We start from the raw sequence: 17,507 nt of genomic DNA, 5'->3' as shown, positions 1-17,507 counted from the left end.
TGAGAACAGAAAGACTTCACCTCTCCTCCTGGGTATCTGTAATGATACTTGTCCTGGTCTCGAAGTGCGAACTCTTCCGGGAATAAGTTCTGAATCATCTCGTAAGTCATCTCTTCACACACACCCTGAAATCGATAATAATTCAATATGACTACAATAGTTTCATGCACTGGTATTTCTGGAGCTCGCTTTAGTTCTTTTCTTTACTGGAGAGGCTAATGTAGCCAAGATATACAGTGTCTTGCAAAAGTATCCCCCCCGGTGTTTGTCCTGTTTTGCCACATTACAAGTTGGAATTAAAATGGATTTTTTTTTTGGGGGGGGTTAGCACCATTTCATTTACACAACATGCCTACCACTTTAAAGGTGCAAATTTTTTTTTTTTTAATTGTGACACAAACAATAATTAAGATGAAAAAACAGAAATCTGAAGTGTGCATAGGTGCACCCCCTTTCATACAAAACCCTGAAATAAGAACTTCATAAGTCACACAATTAGCCATCAAAGTGTCACATGATCTGTGTATAAATCAACCTGTCCTGGAAGGACCCTGACTCTGCAACACTACTAAGCAAGCAACATGAAAACCAAGGAGCCTCCAAACAGGTCAGACACAAAGTTGTGGAGAAGTATAGATCAGGGTTGGGTCATAAAAAAATATCCCAAACTTTGAATATCCCAGGGTGCACTATTAAATCCATTATAGCAAAATGGAAAGAACATGGCACCACTACAAACCTGACAAGAGAAGGCCGCCCACCAAAACTCACAGACCGGGCAAGGAGGGCATTAATCAGAGATGCAACAAAGACACCAAAGAGAACACTGAAAGAGCTGCAAAGATCCACAGCGAAGATGGGAGGATCTGTCCATAGGACCACTTCAAGCCGGACACGCCACAGAGTGGGGCTTTATGGAAGAGTGGCCAGAGGGAAAAAAAAAAAAAATAGAAAACACGTTTGGATTTTGCCCAACAGCATGTGACAGACTCCCCAAACACATGGAAGATTCTCCGGTCAGAGGAGACTAAAATTGAACTTTTTGGCCATCATGGGAAATGCCATGTGTGGCGCAAACCCATCACCCTGAGAACACCATTCCTACAGTGAAGCATGGTGGTGGCAGCATCATGCTGTGGGGATATTTTTCATCTGCATGGACAGGAAAGCTGGTCAGGACTGAAGGAAAAATGGATGGCACTAAATACAGGGCAATTCTGGAGGAAAACCTGTTTGAGTCGGCCAGAGGTTTGAGACTGGGATGAAGGTTCACGTTCCAGCAGGACAATGAGCCCAAACATACTGCCAAAGCTACACTGGAGTGGTTTAAAGGGAAACATTTAAATATCTTGGAATGGCCTAGTCAAAGCCCAGACCTCAATCCAATTGAGAATCTGCGGCATAACTTGAAGATTGCTGTACACCAACGCTACCCATCTAACTTGAAAGAGTTGGAGCAGTTTTGCCTTGAGGAATGGGCAAAAATCCCAGTGGCTAGATGTGCTAAGCTAATAGAGACATACCCCAAGAGACTTGCAGCTGTAATTGCAGCAAAAGGTGGCTCTACAAAGTATTGACTTTGGCGGGGTGTGCGTGTGTGTGAATACTTATGCACACTCCAGATTTGTTTTTTCCATCTTAACTATTGTGTCAATTTGCAATTTTAAAGATGTAGGCATGTTGTGTAAATCAAGTGGTGCTAAACACCCAAAAATCAGTTTTAATTCCAGCTTGTAAGGCGACAAAACAGGACAAACATCAAGGGGGATGAATACTTCTGCAAGACACTAAAGGATATTTAAAGCTGAACTGTATTTGCATCCTCATAAATTCCTTTTTTTGGACACAATTCTATCAGTAAACTTTGTAAGGCTAGGCCTAGCAGGCAGAATAAAAGCAAACCGCGCTAGCAAAAAGTGACTACCGTTTTTCAAAATGGCTGCCCCGTAAAGTTACAGTGTTCTGCTGGACAGTGAAGTTTTTTTTCCATTCATGTTTAAAGCTGAGCAAGTCAGAGTTCACTAAACTACCTGCAGTTTGAGTCAGATATTTACATAAAATAATGTGTTAAAATGAGCGGCATTAGTCTTGGAGCTCTAGCACAAAGCTAAAGAATAAAAACCAGTATCATTTGATGGTGTGTGTGTGTGCGTGTGTGCGTGTGTGTGTGTGTGTGTGTGTGTGTGAGAACTTCTTCCACTACAGATACTTCATTTAAAGCTTAATAAGGGTCATCTGGCATACTAACAGCATCAATTTCATTCAGGATCTTCCAGTGTTCATACGGCACTTGCAGAGCCTCAGCTGTCTGAATGGATCTCCTCAGCTGGCTGGTCCAGACCTTCAGATCTAGCAAGCCATGCTCCTCGATAAACCCGTGCAGAGCTGTCGCAAACTAGACAAGAAATCATCGGGAGCTGGATTAAATGTTATATGACAAAACTTGAAGCATTTTCCTATATCCATAGCCCTGCAGCTTTTATTAAACCTCCCTAAATTAAATGCAACAACCCTGCTACTCCCTTGACATCTAGGAAGAGATCTATCTGCTTATTTTAGACACTTTCACAGACACAACCCTGTTCTCCTCATTCCAAGACCTGCATGCCGCGGGGTGAAAGCTCCGAGTCGCCCCCGATGCGACCCTGTACGTTATGGTTGCTCTCGCCATGCCGGCACAAGTAGATACAGTGGGAGTGCACACGGATGTTCTTGAGGTAATAGACGATCTTGCTCTGGATGTAGTCCTGTATGCGGTTCACCAGGAAACGACGGCCTACGTTCATCACTTTAATGAAGGACAGGTCTCTGAAAGAGAAAACGGAGAGTCCACATACACATGCCATCACCAAAAGTATTTGGACACCTGACCATCACATCCATATCTGTACCTTCCCCAAACTTCCCACAAACTTGAAAGTACACGATTACCTAGGATGTATGCTAAAGCATTACGATTCCCCTTCACAGCATTTAAGCCTCCCAGCACGACAACGCCCCTGTGCACAAAGCGAGCTCCATGAAGACGTGGTTTGCCAAGGCTGGCGAGAAAGAACTCGAGTAGCCTGAACAAACCTTGGACCTCAACCCCACTGAACGCCTTTGGGATAAACTTGAATACTGAATGTGCGCCAGGCCTCCTCATCCAACATCACTGCCTGAGCTTACTAATGACCTTGTGGCTGAATGATGATAAATCTCCACAGCCATACTCCAAAAATCGAGTGCAAAGCCTTCCCAGCAGAGGGGAACTAAATATGGAAGCACATATAGGGAGGATTATCAGGCGTCCATAAATTTTGGACAGACAGTTTTGTGGTATAGATGCTCTTCTCTTTTGTGCAATTTGACCCTTAACACCAGCATGAACTGATGGCAAATTAAGACGAGAAATAGTAACCTTCAAAATACTAGCTAAAATGATTTTTTATAATACTGCAAGTTTGCTCAAGATTCATATAAAAATCATCGCACTATCAATAATCAACCAAATAGGAGTACAACAGTCAGTAAAAAAAAAAAAATACTATGCAATTGTCACAAGATAGCAAACTACTACAAAATCATAGTTATGGTGAATTAATATCATTAAATTATAAGTTAATCAATCAACCGTTTAGCTCTGAGAAGCACATCATCACAACTACAGAATCCATCTTCCTGTCAAAAGCATTATCTTCACCAAAAGGTCCTACTTGTCATAATCATCAGGATCCAGTGGTTGATAAGTGACTTTGTAGCACTCGATACGTTTCAGGAAGTCGTCCATAACTCGTTCTCTGCAACCTTCTGGGTAATCTGGACTCGACACCTTCACTTCCTGTACACAGAGATGATAAGCTTCATACAGCAGAATTACTGTTCTAATCCTACACAGGCTATAAACGAAGCTGAAATGGGTCACCTTACCAAAATGTTAGCAGCGATAACATCCGGGTCGTCACAGACGGACTCCACAAAAAACACCTGCGCACATAAACGCCTTGTTTACACCATGAAGTGCTCATATACCACTTTCGTTTTTTTTTTAAACAAACTCTGGATGTGTTCAGAACCTTATACGCATTCTCCTTCACAAAGTTCAGGATGAGATCGCGCCTCTCACGGGTTGTATTAGTCGCATCAAATACCTCAACAGCAAAATAAGTAAATCAATAAACAGGGAATTACAATGCAACGTGAAAGAAAGCTGGATTACGTATAAGAACATTGCTTAATTGGAGAGGTTATGGGACAAGCTTACAGCAATTTGTCCTCCTTCTTTGTTCAGATAAGCCTTCACATCTTGCAGTGCCACCAGTGCACATTTCCTGTAGAGGACAGCAGACATTTATACACATTTGTACTTCTTTATGGAAGAAGAATGCATTTTTCTGACCAACCTGACGAGGCGTGTGTGATCTCATCGTTTAATTATACTCTATTCTACTTTATCGCTGGCATGAGAATATCACTCATGACACCGCATGGAAGCCCCACCCTCTTCTGCAATCTCACATGTCCTCGACTGAACTCGCTGTCCTTTCGCGTTTTGTCAAAGTAAATCGAAAATGTTGAGTTCATTCATGTGAAATAAAAATCTATCAACACATGCTCAATGTAGCCAACAATAGACACATACTTAACACCACATTTAACATCACTTTACAATATTTATTAGAGACGCCACAGAAATATTTAAACTGAAAACAGTAAAAAATAAAATAAAATTAAAAAAATCAAATCACGCCTCTTTCGGGTTTCAGGATGAACATCTTGACCTAAAAAGATTCAGCACTTTACAAATAACATTAATGGTGGTGATGATGACACAGTGATTAAATACATTCCTGGGCAAGTCAGCACTCGGCACTTCAAATACTCTGAACAGCAGATTCAGAGTGAAAATGTCAGCCATGTGAACATTCTACAACCCCGATTCCAAAAAAAGTTGGGACAAAGTACAAATTGTAAATAAAAATGGAATGCAATGATGTGGAAGTTTCAAAATTTCATAATTTTATTCAGAATAGAACATAGATGACATATCAAATGTTTAAACTGAGAAAATGTATCATTTAAAGAGAAAAATTAGGTGATTTTAAATTTCATGACAACAATACATCTCAAAAAAGTTGGGACAAGGCCATGTTTACCACTGTGAGACATCCCCTTTTCTCTTTACAACAGTCTGTAAACGTCTGGGGACTGAGGAGACAAGTTGCTCAAGTTTAGGGATAGGAATGTTAACCCATTCTTGTCTAATGTAGGATTCTAGTTGTTCAACTGTCTTAGGTCTTTTTTGTCGTATCTTCCGTTTTACGATGCGCCAAATGTTTTCTATGGGTGAAAGATCTGGACTGCAGGCTGGCCAGTTCAGTACCCGGACCCTTCTTCTACGCAGCCATGATGCTGTAATTGATGCAGTATGTGGTTTAGCATTGTCATGTTGGAAAATGCAAGGTCTTCCCTGAAAAAGACGTCATCTGGATGGGAGCATGTGTTGCTCTAGAACAGCGGTTCCCAAACTTTTTTGGCCGCACACCCCCTTCTATACTCCAACCAGGTTGACGCACCCCCAGTTCCAAAAAACACACGCCTTCTTATAAAGGCAGCATCTTTAATCGTGCTAAAATGATGATAAACATCGTTTGCCACACCTGCAGGAAACCACAAAAGTGAAAAAACACCAAAGCTTTCTTACAGATCACATCGAGGCATGTAGTCTACCAGCCAGATATGGGGAAAATATATGATTTTCATCCGTGTTTAAAACACTAGCAACACAACCCTGTCATTACAAGGTTATGAAAATGAATTGAGAATGAATTTAATTTGCAAAAAAGTTAACATATAATAACAGTAAAAACAGCAATGATAATTATGAACATATGCATTTTAAAGAGATACAACAATTAAGGAGCATATCAGGAACAGACAGAGAAGAGGATCCATCTGATTGTGAAGTGCAGCACTGGCAGCTCAGTCTGCAGTGAGAGAGAGAGAGAGAGAGAGAGAGAGAGAGAGAGAGAGAGAGACAGACAGACAGACAGACGGTGGGTGGGTCAGTAGGCTATATAGGTCCTATTTTCAGTAGCAGTATACATTTTTAGCAAGATCAATGCCATTTGGCCAAATACATACCAATATTAATGCGACGGATGGGCCTGCATCTTGGCACAGAGCTCTCCGATGTTTGGGGTAATTGAAGACAGTCTCAGCCTCAAATCTTTCTCAACATCTCCCAGTCTTTGCCGATGTTTAGTTTTAATTGCTGCCAAAGCAGAGAACCCAGCTTCGCACAGATAAGTTGTTGCGAAGGGCATCAAAACTACTGCAGAACCGTTACGGCGTAGAAGAGGAGTTAAAAATCGCCATTACATTTTTTATCTTGCGCACCCCCTAGTGGCAGCTCACCACACTTTGGGAAACCCTGCCCTAGAACCTGGATACCTTTCAGCATCGATGGTGTCTTTCCAGATGTGTAAGCTGCCCATGCCACACGCACTAATGCAACCCCATACCATCAGAGATGCAGGCTTCTGAACTGAGCGCTGATAACAACTTGGATCGTCCTTCTCCTCTTTAGTCCGAATGACACGGCGTCCCTGATTTCCATAAAGAACTTCAAATTTTGATTCGTCTGACCACAGAACAGTTTTCCACTTTGCCACAGTCCATTTTAAATGAGCCTTGGCCCAGAGAAGACGTCTGCGCTTCTGGATCATGTTTAGATACGGCTTCTTCTTTGAACTATAGAGTTTTAGCTGGCAACGGCGGATGGCACGGTGAATTGTGTTCACAGATAATGTTCTCTGGAAATATTCCTGAGCCCATTTTGTGATTTCCAATACAGAAGCATGCCTGTATGTGATGCAGTGCCATCTAAGGGCCCAAAGATCACGGGCACCCAGTATGGTTTTCTGGCCTTGACCCTTACGCACAGAGATTCTTCCAGATGCTCTGAATCTTTTGATGATATTATGCACTGTAGATGAGCCAATATTTGGCATGAAATTTCAAAATGTCTCACTTTCAACATTTGATATGTTGTCTATGTTCTACTGTGAATACAATATCAGTTTTTGAGATTTGTAAATTATTGCATTCCGTTTTTATTTACAATTTGTACTTTGTCCCAACTTTTTTGGAATTGGGGTTGTACATTGCAGTAATGCAGAGTTTAAAAAAAAAAATAATAGAGTTTTTGCGATTGCCACTGCCACCCAGCAGCTCCCGACTACACAGCTGGTAATAATATTACACCCCCCTATTCTTTCCTTAAACCTGAAATGGTGTAAATGTACCTTTTTCTGTCTTATAGGCATTCAGTTCGAGATGATTAAACCATTTATCATAATTGAGCTTTTTGTTTTTAATTGTAAATTTGCAAGCAGGGAAAATATCAACATTGCACAACCCTAGACAGACAGAAACAAATATGCAATGTAATGCAGCATATGATCAAACTGGCTTAAAACGGTGGCTGTTAATTTGGGAATCCACATCTAATTTATGAACTTGCCTTTAATTAAGTGAAACCTTCATAAATAATAAATGCTTATTAATGCAACATTAACGCAGTATGAACGCATCCTTGCACAGCGTGAGCAGATGCTCCGGCAGTGTCTGCAGATGGTGTTTATGTCAACATTATCCCATATTGCAACTGGTATCATCATCATCATCATCATCCACAAACATATGAGTCAGTGTAAGAAATGTAAACCATGAGCAAAACAGGAACCAACATGGCGACAACACTGAACTGTACGATGCACACAATTCTGATTTATTATTCATCTTCACTCTACTTACTTCCTTATTTTCATGGCCTCCTCATTGTCATGTCTAAAAAAGTCGTAGGACTTGTACGCTTTCACTGCCTCTCTTCTGTACATCCCCAGGTTAAAGACTGCAAAGAAAAACGCCTTCAGTCAGGTGTAACGATGTCATGGAATGATGTTGTTACCATTCCAAAGTTCGTTATTTTCAAATAACATGATGTCCTGACGTCTTATATCATCACAGCAAACAATTACTGTATTATTTTTCATTTAATGCTGTGGAACGTCCACAATACAAGCTGGATCATGTTGCCAACTCCTCTATCCTTAGACTTAAAACTTACATGTCTGAATATTGGAACACGCCAACACTGGAGACTCCTTCTTTAAGATGTTAAATAAATGCCTCCTAATAAACAAGCTTCACCATATCAACAAAACACTTTTTTTTGTCCCATCTATCCATTTTTGTGAGTGTCTGCCATATCAGAAATGATTAATTACAGTATACTAGCCTCTCAGATTTACTTTTGTACGAAATTAATCTACACCTTCTAACCACTCAGAATCAAGAATTTAACACTGAGCTTCTTAAAAAAAAAAAAGAGCTGATGGATATATTGGAAAAACGTTCACTTATAAAAGCACACACCTTTAGTTGGAACGCCAATCCAGTTGAGATAACGTGTGAGCTTCTTTGACATGTAGGTCTTGCCTCGCGCAGGGAGGCCAATCATGACAATCAGAGTTGGCGAGTTGGTCATGTAAGATGCCCATGCTAGTGTTAAAACACACATGTTTAAAACACAGTTTATTCATATGTACAAGTGCAGTTTGTCATTTTTAATATTCTTTGCTACTTGTGAGGCAAATCACAATTCTGCATTTGAAACGACAGGCGCTTCACATTTCCTGAATTGCGCTCCCATTTCCTTTTCTTTCCCCCCCCCTTTCTTATCTCCTCCATCTGAGGGAGTTAAAAAAAAAAAAAAAAAAGGAAGAATGCAAGGAAACTAAACAAGAACCAACTGTTCGGATCACTCTATTAACCGGATAACAGATCGGCCTATACAGAACAGAACAGCAATTACTTGCTGAATAAACCATCAAAATATTATTGCACGTGTACATCACATGCTGAAAAGCAGATACAATACTTTACAAGATTCTATGTGCTTGTTTCCAATTTGGAGCATTTATTCTGTACGTTTACATGACGGAAGGGCGGGACTTCCTCACTGAAAGTACCTGTAAATCTGTGAACCTTTTTCCTTGTTCCTTGAATCCTCAGTGCAAGTATCAAGAAATAATACTTCAAGATGGTTTACTTTGATTTCTCGGTCATGAGCTGAAGGAAGACGGATCGAGGAAAATCAAGGTTTGGGATGCACCATTTGTGAGGGGTTTTTTTTTTAAAGATTTTTTGGGGCTTTTTTCACCTTTATTGGATAGGACAGTGTAGAGACAGGAAATGAGCGGGGGAGAGAGAGAGAGAGAGACGGGGAGGGATTGGGAAATGACCTCGGGTCAGAATCGAACCCGGGTCCCCGGATTTATGGTATGGCGCCTTATCCACCTGAGCCATGACGCCCCCATTTGTGAGTTTTTAAGGAAAACCGATCAAGCTGAAGTGTATTCTGGCTGGGGGCGGAGCCTATTTCTGGTTCAGAAATCTCATCTCATCTCATTATCTCTAGCCGCTTTATCCTTCTACAGGGTTGCAGGCAAGCTGGAGCCTATCCCAGCTGACTACAGGCGAAAGGCGGGGTACACCCTGGACAAGTCGCCAGGTCATCACAGGGCTGACACATAGACACAGACAACCATTCACACTCACATTCACACCTACGGTCAATTTAGAGTCACCAGTTAACCTAACCTGCATGTCTTTGGACTGTGGGGGAAACCGGAGCACCCGGAGGAAACCCACGCGGACACGGGGAGAACATGCAAACTCCGCACAGAAAGGCCCTCGCCAGCCCCGGGGCTCGAACCCAGGACCTTCTTGCTGTGAGGCGACAGCGCTAACCACTACACCACCGTGCCGCCCTGGTTCAGAAATGCAGAATGTAAATAAATAAAAATGAAACGAAATCCAGACGATCCAGGTTTGGTGCACAGCAATAGTGCAAATATTGTACAGCTTTTATTTATTTACATGGCATCTTTAAAAACGCAGGATTATTTTTTTCACATTGCAGCACGATTTTATATTGTATTTATAAGCTCCGTTTTTATAACCGTACATCAATACTGGAGTGAATTCATAAAGTCTGACCAGCAAATTGAGAACATTCTGTCCAGCTAATGTTCATTTTGGGGGTGGGGAGTAGTTCATAAGAGGGCATGATTCAGCACAGAGCATTGATTTGATTCTAGAGAGCACGTCGCTGCTTTTTGGAAAGCCAGACACAAAGTACTTTCATGACTTTCCTCTTGGCCTGCATGAGTTTAGTTTAACTCTAGGGTGGTTATATGTTTAGACCATTGAATTTAAATCAATAGCTTACAAGAAAACTGGTCAAGGACAAGTATTTCCATCATGGGACACCACAACCTAGCATTTGCAGTCTACGATTTATACACTCGAGTTCTCATTTATCGGATGTTGAACATTGCTGGACAATAGTGCCTGAGAAAAGAAGCTGTTTTGAAACTGGACTACTGTATTATGTTTGAGATCCAATGAAATGGCATTGTGATGGCGCTCGCAACGTGCCCCATGACATCTGTACGGCGCACAACAACCACAAACTACTGATAAAGTTAATGTTGGCTAAAACATAAAGGTGTCTGCATTAACTTTTTCAGCAGTTTGTGCCACAGTAGTTCTTCTGTTCTGGACCATATGGGCGAGCCTTCGTGCCCGATGTGAACCAATCAATGAACCTTCGACACCCATGACCCTGTCGCCAGTTCACCGGTTGTCCTTCCTTGGACCACTTTTGTTCGGTACTAACCACTGCATACTGGGAACACCCCACAAGACGTGCCATTTCAGAGCTGTTCTTTCTTCTTTTCTTTCTTCTTCTGTTCAGACCCAGTCATCTCGCCATCACAATCTGGCCTTTGTGAAAGTCGCTCAGATCCTTACGCTTGCCCATTTTTCCTGCTTCCAACACGTCAACTTCAAGAACTGACTGTTCTCTTGCTGACTAATATATCCCACCGCTTGACAGGCACCACTGTAACCTTGTAACAATCAATGTGATTCACTTTACTGGTCAACATTTTTGATGTTATGGCTGATCGATGTATATTTAAATGTGCTTCAGGGTGAAATCTTCCTTCCAGTTGGACCTGTGGTTGTGATATGACAGTCAAAAAGCTGACTGTCATACTATTGTGTTATGTAGGCCAGATTGAAGTGGTACACATATGGGATGACACCGAGTCGGAGAAGCAGCTTACCTACACCTGAGTCTCTTGCAACTAAATCTTTGTCAGCAATTATACTAAGTGTCTAGTATTTTTGGCAAGAAATCTTTAGGAGAAAAAAAACTGGTCAATTACGCTTTAACAAAAATATATATATCAGTCTGGCTGCCTTGCAGCTCCAGATCGATCGTGAGCTTGGGTTATCGTCTGTGTATATTTTTGCATGTTCTTCCAGTGTCCAAATAGGTTTCCTTGAGGTTCTTTGGTTTCATCCCACCCTACCAAGACATTTTGGTTGGTGGACAGGCTATGCTAGGTCACCACTACAGGGGCGTAGCTAGGATTTTTCAAAGGGGGAGGGGTGTCACACACTGACTGGCAGCCTGAGTACATTATGTAACAAAAAAATAATTACCATTGCTAGTTTTAGGTCGCTAAGAAACCTGCTCTTCTATTATTGCTGTTTCTGCCACGTTTTCTTGATGTTGCGTTCTAGAAATGGCACACTAAAATTTAGCTTCGAAGCCACAAAAAGCAACTTTGATGGAAAAAAAATTATATTATATATATAATAAAATTGTTCAAGTCGAAAGAAAGACGAAAGTTTCGCTTGTTTTGACATGGCGAATTATTAACACTAAAAGACTCTGCAGCTACACTGGCAGCTTGACCATGCTTTGTAGTGCTATCATGTTGCGCTTGAGCAGAACTGGGTTTTCGCAGCCAAACCACAGGAAGTCCGTATAAGGTTATAGAAACCCTAATGAGGCGGAGTTAAAAAATTATATATATGTTAGAAAAATTACACCGGGTGCTTTTCTAATATTCTTATGTGGCTATTGAAAAAATTTATGGTCCGACAAAGGAGGACCCCCCCCCAGCTACGCCCCTGCACTAGGTGTGAGTGTGGGCGGCACGGTGGTGTAAGTGGTTAGCATGGTGGCCTCACAGCAAGAAGATTCTGGGTTCGAGCCCCGGGGCCGGCAGGGGCCTTTCTGTGTGGAGTTTGCATGTTCTCCCCGTGTCTGCGTGGGCTTCCTCGGGGTGCTCCAGTTTCCCCCAAAGGTTAGGTTAATATGGGACGGCCTTCAGCGATGTACCTAACTCCCAACTGCTCCCCGGGCGCTGTTAGCATGGCCGCCCACTGGTCTGGACATGTGTGTGTTCACTGCTTCAGATGGGTTAAATGTAGAATATGATGAATAAAGTTGTGCTTTCTTTCTTTCATGGGTGTGGTGTGTTCTGCAATGGCCTGACATCCCAGTCAAGAGTGTATTCCCACCCTCCATCCAGTGTGCATTGAAATGCATGAGAGAAAACAGGAAGTTGTGTGCTTACAGCATTGTTTCCCGTTGGCCCTGGGCTCTGTTCTTTTGGATTCATCACACATGCTGCAGGTTTTTCCACAAGCAGAAGCTTTGACTGATGATCACATGCACTCTTTCACTGAGAACCAGGGTTTCTAGAGAACATAATAATAATCATCATCATCATCATCATCATTACAAAAAAATAATATAATAAATCATACAGAGCCGCTTCTTTTCGACTAGTTGACTGATTTATGTGCATTTATTCTGCAGGTCTGTGATGACGACGACAACAACAGTGCTGTGATCAAGAGGCGTTTTCACTTCACAGGCAGTTTAAACATCCTACACAGTCAACTTACAGAACCAGCGTTTGTCAGTGGGACTCACCGTCGTTGTCTGGCTTCAGGAAGCAGCTAATTTATGTTTTATTTAAACTCATAACACACATGACCGCATTAAGGGCGAAATTAATCGTCCTTGCAGCGTGCGTGCGCAGACCGGCTTGACGACCTTCCAAGGCAACGAGACGCCCCGCCTCATTGGTCGAAGGTGTGCACTGACGTCATCACGCCCTTACCGTAGTCCCTCCAGTAGCGCGTTCACAACATGTCAGAATTACGGTAATATTATCAGCTCACTAAACCAGACGTTCTCAAACCAGCAGCGGGGGCGCCGCTAGGGGGGGGGAAGTTAGGACGATTCTAAGGGCCTGGCACTGACAGGGGGCCCTGTGAGGGATATTAATATTATTTTAATAGTATTGCCTTGTGTAAGTTTTTGAAATAAAATATTTCATTTCATCTGTTAAAATATGCAAATTATACATGGTTATGATTTGCTATAACATTTTTCTTGAATTATTTATGATATTGTCATTTCACCCCTCCACCCTTTTTACTAATGGTACAGCCTGATTCTGGGAGCTGGACACGTGAAATGTGTAGCTCCGTGTGTGCGCAGCGCCGCTATTAGCGCAACTCACAGCAGATGGTAGGTTTTCTCCGTGCGCAACAGAGGTGAACATTCTAGAAGTTGCGAAGCATGAGCAGGTGTGATAAATTATGAAGTCCGGATATCACACTGTGTGTGAAAAAAAAATCACCTTTTTTCATAGGTATCTTTATTGTATAATTAAGTCTAGGTGTTTTGCCATTGTTCATGTGTGGATTTGTTGATATTGTTAAGTATTTAACTTTAATATGTGGCACATTAGCTGTGGTCAGAGATATCATTGCTATTGTTCATGTGTGGATTTATTAAGTATTTAACTTGAATATTTGAACATTTGCTGTGTTTTCTAATAAATATGTGATGCCTAAAAGAAACCAAAAACACTTAGCTGATTTCTTGCAGTGCACTCTGTAATTGTATCAAAAAACTAGTGTAGTTATTCATCAAGGCATACATTTGATCACATACAATAAGTCAATAAATGGAGGAAACAAAGGAATACATTTTGTAATCCTGATTATTGATGTTTGCTGGAGGGCTCTGGAGTATCCATAATGTGCATACATCTCATCTCATCATCTCTAGCCGCTTTATCCTTCTACAGGGTCGCAGGCAAGCTGGAGCCTATCCCAGCTGACTACGGGCGAAAGGCGGGGTACACCCTGGACAAGTCACATAGACACATAGACACAGACAACCATTCACACTCACATTCACACCTACGGTCAATTTAGAGTCACCAGTTAACCTAACCTGCATGTCTTTGGACTGTGGGGGAAACCGGAGTACCCGGAGGAAACCCACGCGGACACGGGGAGAACATGCAAACTCCACACAGAAAGGCCCTCGCCGGCCCCGGGGCTCGAACCCAGGACCTTCTTGCTGTGAGGCGACAGCGCTAACCACTGCACCACCGTGCCGCCAATGTGCATACAGAATGTTATAAATCCATACTGATACAGTGATGCATGCAGTTTCTCTCAACACAAACATTTGGATTGAATGAACTCCATAGGCTACTGAGTGGCCTAATAAGAGTTGCTCATAAAAGGAAAATATATATATCTTCCATATATATCATGGAATTTTCATTTTAAGGCAACAGTCTATTCAGTCTAATTCTGACAGTTCTGCATTTAAAATGTTCATATACCAAATAATTGTATCACCTAAACTTGCTAGGTAGCTGATCACATGCATAGTAAAGTAGAAGTGCCAGCCAAAAACAGACTTCAAATTCAGTTGCTTGAGCTTGAAAATTTTACCAGGGGGGGGGCCTAAATTGTAATCTTTCATAGGGCCCAAGATTTCTAGCGGTGCCCCTGCCAGCAGTACTACACTACTCTCTTCTTTTCTTTTGATATACCCGAATTATCTCAAAACGTTGTCTTCTCATTAAATTCCGTATGCTTTCCACTTCACAACTCTCTATCACTTCATCACTTGATATTCCGTCTTCCTAATGTATATTAGATTAGAGATTAGATTAGATTAGATAGAACTTTATTGATCTCTTTGGGAGGGTTCCCTCAGGGAAATTAAAATTCCAGTAGCATCATCTCATCTCATCTCATCTCATCTCATTATCTCTAGCCACTTTATCCTGTTCTACAGGGTCGCAGGCAAGCTGGAGCCTATCCCAGCTGACTACGGGCGAAAGGTGGGGTACACCCTGGACAAGTCGCCAGGTCATCACAGGGCTGACACATAGACACAGACAACCATTCACACTCACATTCACACCTACGGTCAATTTAGAGTCACCAGTTAACCTAACCTGCATGTCTTTGGACTGTGGGGGAAACCGGAGCACCCGGAGGAAACCCACGCGGACACGGGGAGAACATGCAAACTCTGCACAGAAAGGCCCTCGCCGGCCACGGGGCTCGAACCCAGGACCTCCTTGCTGTGAGGCGACAGTGCTAACCACTACACCACTGTGCCGCCCGTATTTGCATATACAAATATAAAAAAGAATAAGATATGGGGAAGAGGAGGGGGGGGGGAGTCCAACAGAAGAGGTATTGCACATTATATTGCACATTATCCAGTATTGTTTATTGTCAGGCTAGGCTACTGCTCCTTCCCGTCCTCTGTCCTCCTGTTACCCCTCCTCCCTCCCAGAGAGGAGTTGTACAGTCTGATGGCATGAGGGACAAAGGAGTTTTTAAGCCTGTTTGTCCTGCACTTGGGAAGGAGCATTCTGTCACTGAACAGCCTCCTCTGGTTGCCGATGACGGTGTGTAGAGGGTGACTGGCATCATCCATGATGTTCAGTATTTCGTCCATAGTCTTCTTCTCTGCCACCGTCACCAGAGAGTCCGGCTTCATGCCGACCACAGAGCCGGCCCGCCTGATCAGTTTGTCCAGCCTGGATGTGTCTTTCTTGGATGTGCTGCCCTCCCCCAAGCACACCACGGTGTAAAACAGGACACTGGCGACCACGGACTGATAGAACATCCACAGGAGTTTCCTGCAGATGTTAAAGGACCGCAGCCTCCTCAGGAAGTATAGCCTGCTCTGTCCCTTCCTGTACAAGTGGTTGGTGTTGCAAGTCCAGTTCAGCTTGCTGTCCGGCCACAGCCCGAGGTACTTGTACAGTAGGAATCCACAGCCTCCACCTCGACTCCCTCGATCAGAACTGGTCGTGACCTTGGTCTGCACTTCCCAAAGTCAATGACCAGCTCCTTGGTCTTCAAGGTGTTGAGCTGCAGATGGTTCCTGTTGCACCAAACGGCAAAATCACATCTCTTCACCATGTTTTCAAGGTTCCTAGTCATCTGCCATGTTTCTGCTTCATATATAAGTGCATGCACAGTATGTTTGTACTCTGCTTTTTAGGGGAATTCCTTGATTCGTCAAAAGACCAGATATCTGTCTCCATTTTGACCAAGCAGCTGATATTCTGGTTCGAACTGTTCTCTCTGCACCTTGACTGCAGTGTCGCCTAGGTAACAGAAGCTTTCAACTTCTTCAATAGTACCATCGTCAATGCTTATTCTGTCACGTCGCCTTATCTCAGCACCTTGTTCTGTTCTTTCTCCTCTTCTTGTACAGGCAGAGCAGACAAAGTTTTCACCTGCTTGATTTACTCTCCTTAGTCCAGAACATCTCATGTGGCACCACTTCCTGCATTCTGTACATAGTATTATGCAGATGGTATTGCATGGTGTAGTGGTTAGCACTGTCGCATCACAGCAAGAAGGTTCTGGGTTCGAGCCCAGTGGCCGACGGGGGGCCTTTCTGTGTGGAGTTTGCATGTTCTCCCCGTGTCTGCGTGGGTTTCCTCCGGGTGCTCCGGTTTCCTCCAAAGACATGCAGTTAGGTTAACATGGGGTGGCCTTGGTCTGAAGTGCCCTTGAGAAAGGTACCTAACCCCTAACTGCTCCCCGGGCACTGTAGTATGGCTGCGCACTGCTCTGGGTGTGTGCACACGTGTTCACTGCTTCAGATGGGTTAAAAGCAGAGGATGAATTTCATTGTGCTTGAGTGTGCATGTGACTAATAAAGGTTTCTTCTTCTTCACAGGTAGTATTACCAGTATTACACAGGAGCCATTTTATCAGTATGTAGCAGAGGTGGACAAAGTGCCCATCTTCATTACTTAAGTCAAAGTACAGATCCCACTGGTCAGATGTTACTCTGATAGAAGTGAACGTTATCCAGTCAACTTTTTACTTAAGTTAAAGTACTTGCTTTTAAAAATACTTAAGTATTAAAAGTACATTTTCTAACAAAGCATCGTTGTATTATTCCCACAACGCTAATGCCGTTACCAAAGACAGAAATATAAATTCACAAAATGAACGCATGCTGTGCCATCATGGTGGTTTAACATTAAGCTTGCTAGTCAGTAATGCTCCACTTGACATGCTAGCAAACTCTTTTCAAACACAAAACCATATTTGGTATCTAATATGACTAGAAAAGAAAGATTTCTACATTGTTTATTTGGCAAGATTAGGCTAAAACGTATTTCTGAAAGCACTTCAGATAAGTTAAGATTATTCATGTTGGCATAGCTCCATTTTTACACGCTAACTAAGAGTGTCCAAGTTAACTAGCTATGTGTTAATGTTAGCCGTGGACAAGGCTGTGG

General features: G+C 42.5%; 1 protein-coding gene and 1 long non-coding RNA gene across 6 annotated transcripts in view; both read right to left on the bottom strand.

The window, feature by feature from the left end:
• Positions 1-12,990, bottom strand: part of pfkfb2b (6-phosphofructo-2-kinase/fructose-2,6-biphosphatase 2b) — a 33,902-nt gene extending 20,912 nt beyond the window's left edge. For 3 of the 5 annotated variants that reach the window (XM_060910091.1, XM_060910093.1, XM_060910094.1), the window contains exons 1-11: positions 12,845-12,990; positions 12,483-12,606; positions 8,419-8,544; positions 7,798-7,894; positions 4,244-4,310; positions 4,056-4,130; positions 3,910-3,966; positions 3,696-3,820; positions 2,601-2,808; positions 2,249-2,395; positions 21-125 (exon numbers count right to left, since the gene is read on the bottom strand). In XM_060910091.1, coding sequence (XP_060766074.1) covers positions 21-125; positions 2,249-2,395; positions 2,601-2,808; positions 3,696-3,820; positions 3,910-3,966; positions 4,056-4,130; positions 4,244-4,310; positions 7,798-7,894; positions 8,419-8,544; positions 12,483-12,534 — 1,059 coding nt within the window. In that variant the 5' untranslated portion in view covers positions 12,535-12,606; positions 12,845-12,990. Of the gene's footprint in view, positions 1-20; positions 126-2,248; positions 2,396-2,600; positions 2,809-3,695; positions 3,821-3,909; positions 3,967-4,055; positions 4,131-4,243; positions 4,311-4,382; positions 4,399-7,797; positions 7,895-8,418; positions 8,545-12,482; positions 12,607-12,816 lie in introns of those variants that run through there. The other 2 variants (XM_060910092.1, XM_060910095.1) reach the window with 2 other exon arrangements.
• On the bottom strand, positions 4,978-6,639 carry LOC132874139 (uncharacterized). Its single transcript, XR_009651635.1, has 2 exons — positions 6,124-6,639; positions 4,978-5,966 (listed from the first exon to the last, which is right to left on the bottom strand). It is a non-coding gene; the product is annotated as an uncharacterized LOC132874139 (long non-coding RNA).
• Positions 12,991-17,507: the final 4,517 nt, after the last annotated feature.

Source organism: Neoarius graeffei, chromosome 26, assembly GCF_027579695.1.
Source record: "Neoarius graeffei isolate fNeoGra1 chromosome 26, fNeoGra1.pri, whole genome shotgun sequence".
NCBI classification, from domain to species: Eukaryota; Metazoa; Chordata; class Actinopteri; order Siluriformes; family Ariidae; genus Neoarius; species Neoarius graeffei.
This window is presented reverse-complemented; position numbering and strand designations above follow the sequence as displayed.